Below are 4,062 nucleotides of genomic sequence, written 5' to 3'. Positions count from 1 at the left end.
ATCAATTTGTGTCGTTTGCATCTTGCTTTTCAATTTTATAGTTGTCGGTTTTATAACCGTAATCGAGCCGATTATAATTGAATCGGGATTTTTATAACCGAAATCAAATCCGAACCGGTGATTGTGATTTTGGATTTTAAAAACCAAAGACATATGATTGTGGATTCAGTTTTATCCAAAAATCGAGCCAAACTGGCCATGCTCTCCCGTTGATTAGCCCACACTCTCCCTTTATCCCTCTATCTCCTCCCAACTAATATGATGTATTGGGTTGCGATGGCCGAATATGTCCATACCATCTAATTTTATGAGGAATTAGAAAGTCTTCGGTAAGTCGAGAGGTTTTGGCCAAAATTAGAGGTTTGAGGTGTTTTAGGGATTTGATACCTGAATCCGCTAATATTAGTGTTTGGTAGTTGACGGATTAAAATTGAGATTTGGATCCAAAAGTTAATTTTGAAAAATCTACTTTGAAGAGTTTTTTAGTTAGAGTTTTTGGTTTGTATTAGAAGAAACCAGGTAATCAGCTATTTACCAAAGTTTTACGAGAAATTGACAATTCAATTTGCTAGTCAAAATATTTATTTTAACCCGTCAGTCAAAACATTTAATTCAATCTGTTAACAACTAACCACTAATTTTCAAACCAAAACTTCACATTCAACGATCATCGTTCATTTGTAAGACTTTCGGTATATGATTCATCATTATGTGCCTGCAAATTCAGCGCTAACATACGCAACATGACAATTATTTGTTATAATGTTATAGTTTCATGCTGCGACAAATGGGGATTTAATGGTTTTGCGGAGATTGTACGTGAATATAGTTTATACCTTGTAGTGTAATGCCACGTACCAAACGTGAATCTAGTTTATATCTTGTAGTGTAATGCCACGTACCAAAAACTTTTTCAAATAACGTGGTAGACATGTGACTAATTTTAATTGAGTGATTGATGTCCATAGAGGGAGTCTTATTATTATTTACGTGAGAGGAATTAACAATACATTATCAATTGAATTTGAGAAAAAAAAATTAGAATCACATTTTGAGATATCTAGCATTTTTCTATATTTATTCTTTAGTGTCGAATTCCTAAACAAACTCGACAACGCATCATTAAAAAATATTTATGTGCAGTTATATATATATGATTTGAGAGGTTAGCATTTTCAGGTCCTGAAAAAATTGCAGAGTACAAGGAAGCAAACCCAGTCAAGTAATCCATATATATCATTATAAATCAATAAAGATATAAATTAACTTTTACATAAACTTTCTTAAGAATGAGCTTCCTTTAATTAAAAAAGCGGGCACTTCACAGATTCTATTTTCATTAACAAGTTCTTGATTGCCGAAATTGAGAACCGAAAATAATCAATTATCTACCGATTCAGGTTTTATTGATGTTTATCAATGATTTTTTTTGATAAATAGGAGATTTTCTCAAATCAGAGCATGATCGGTAAAATATATATTAAGGATTTGGGAGTTTTAATGATGAAAAATTATCTTCATTACTACTTAATTGAGAGCATCCTCAATACATTAACTATTTGATGTCGTAATTATAATTTTGAGAATTATGTTATAAAAACACACTCCAACAGCAAGAATCCACTTTTCATTTCCAACACATTTTTCATCTGGTTTCTAATGATTAAATGTTCACTTTCCACAATTTTCTCACATTTTTAATATTATATTTTATTGATAGATTTTTGAATTTAATATTATAATAATAATAATTGAATTATTCATTCAATATAAAGTGCTCATCTTTTATAAATTGAATTGTTTATTATATATTTGTGTGACATTAGTTTTGAAGAGCATAGTTGCAGGCTTCAGTGCTATATTTGATTTGTATTCCATAAAAGCCCATCTTTCAAATATGAAAACAATTCTCTATTTATCTGCTTGCAGCCATTGTGATAACCATTTCGATCCCTTCCAAGTTCCACCTCTTGTAATTCGAAAAATTTATGCTTATTCAACAATAGAACACAACAATATAATGAATCAGGGAGTTTCTCAAGGCCATCGTAGAAAACTTTTCTATCAGTGCATCTGAAATTCATAGCCTGAACTGAGAAAGATTAGAGACATTGAGTAGATATCTACAAAGAAACAAGAAAACTGTAAACAGGGAAATACATTAGTTTTGACATCCCAAATAGCTTCCTCAATTTCTTCGAGCTAGGAATGACATTGATGTTGAACAAGATGGTCTTTGCTTGAGCCCACTCATCATTATCTTCATTGCATCACTCTTTTCTATACCCAATTTTCTACTCTTCAGTGGGGATACTAGTCTGTTTGCCAATCTTGATGGCGAGAACGATCTTCGCAACTTTGCTGCAGTAGACACCTTTGGAGATCTTCTATTCAGATATAAATTTTTCGGGGGTGACAGAGAGAGTGGTGGGCTCTTGATCTTGACTTGGAACTTCGAAGCTGATGCACCAGGTGACTTGACTAAAAATTTATGAGGAGTTGCTTGTCGAGTTCTGGTGATCAGGGGAGATTTTGTCTTGCTGATTGATGATGATGAATCAAAAATATGGTTTGGAAATAATACTGCCTTTTTAGGCCATAGGTTATTTCCTGGGGACACCCTGTTAGCTTTAAAATGCTGGGAATTTTCTTTGTGAGTTGCCCTCTTTGAAGGCGAAATTGTCTTGAAATTAATGTGGGTTTTAGCCCGTTGGAGGTACGGGTCATCAGCATTTGATCGAATCGAGGGTAATGTGGTTTGTTTTTCTCTGTTTCTTCTTGCCTTGAGTACAGAGTTTTCGAGTTTTGGCCTGTGATTCTGTTTTATGGATAAAGGAGTTTTGGGGTCTTTGTCTGAGCTTGGTCTATTTGCAGGAGCAATAGCAGCCACCGTGTCTCGTGCAAATTGAGTTGTTTGTATGATTTCTTCCATTGTTTCGCGTAAAAGCATTGCTGGTAGTGACATTCTTTGCCATTCCCCTTCACAGCCACAGTAACAATCAGTCATAAATTATAAATATACCAGAAATCATATCCAAACAAATTGTGTTTGCATTTGAAGTCACTACTTGCACTAAATTTTTTACCAGTAGTTGTCGATTTCCCATATGAAGATTTAAGAGGGGTCGTATTCCTGATCCTGAAATCAGAGAGAAACAAAAAAATTGAATTAGTCTATCATAAACCAATCCAAATTTCCCTAACAACGAAATAATTCTCATTATTACGAACATACAGAACCACAAAAAATGAAATAGTCCCACCCGGGGTTTACTTCTAAAGGTTCCCCGTCAAAAATAAAATAAAATGTAGTACCTGGCAGACTCTTGTTTACACCTGAGGCTAGTTCTCAAGTAGCATCTGGTACTCCGAGGACTAAGATTCACCCCGGAGATCACTTTCGATCCTCCATTTGCCGTGTACTGAAGCTCCTGTAATCTAGCTAAGCACTTGTCCACCTGCACATTCAAAAATTAGTCATGTACATTCTAAGAAGCAAGGACACCAGTGCCACAAGAATATGTTGAATTTGAACACACACATTTGTACAATGTACCTGCATGGAAGAAAGTAGTGGAGTTACCTTGTTTAGAGTTTGTGTAAGAAGAGTGGTGTCTAGAGGAGTCGCCAATTTCTTATGCTTTGGTGGGCTTCTTGCTACCATTGTTGTTTTACAGTTGTGGAGAGTCAGTTCCAGTTTCAAGTGTTGGGGTGTAGTTATTGCCTAGTGTCTACTAGTTATGTTTCCAACGGTCGACTCTGTAAGGATAGACATAGAAACGTATGGATGAATATTATGTGCCTTTTCCAATAGTTGCCGATAATAACTCAATTGTCACTCGTATCCGGGCTGTTTGACGAACCGAGCTGTTCGCGAACAAGGTCGAGTTTGGCTCGTTAAGAGCTTATTCGGCTTGGCTTGTTAAGAGCTCGAGCTCGGATACAAAAAATTGTTCGTTAAGAAAACGAGCTCGAGCCGAGCTTTCAGTATGTTCGGCTTGAGCGAGTTCGGCTCGTTAAAACTCGAAAAAATACAATATTTTCTGGGTATTTTTATAATAT

The 4,062-nt window shown here is 35.2% G+C and overlaps 1 protein-coding gene across 1 annotated transcript; it reads right to left on the bottom strand.

The window, feature by feature from the left end:
• Positions 1–2,068: 2,068 nt before the first annotated feature.
• On the bottom strand, positions 2,069–3,773 carry LOC108202002 (probable microtubule-binding protein TANGLED). Its single transcript, XM_017370359.2, has 4 exons — positions 3,584–3,773; positions 3,316–3,458; positions 3,087–3,139; positions 2,069–2,979 (listed from the first exon to the last, which is right to left on the bottom strand). Exons 1-4 carry the CDS (start codon positions 3,662–3,664, stop codon positions 2,189–2,191), a joined length of 1,068 nt encoding a protein of 355 aa, XP_017225848.1. The 5' UTR covers positions 3,665–3,773; the 3' UTR covers positions 2,069–2,188.
• Between the last annotated feature and the right edge of the window lie 289 nt (positions 3,774–4,062).

This window comes from Daucus carota, chromosome 9 (assembly GCF_001625215.2).
Source record: "Daucus carota subsp. sativus chromosome 9, DH1 v3.0, whole genome shotgun sequence".
NCBI lineage: Eukaryota > Viridiplantae > Streptophyta > Magnoliopsida > Apiales > Apiaceae > Daucus > Daucus carota.
Note: the sequence above shows the minus strand (reverse complement) of the source record. Positions and strands in the feature narration are given on the sequence as shown.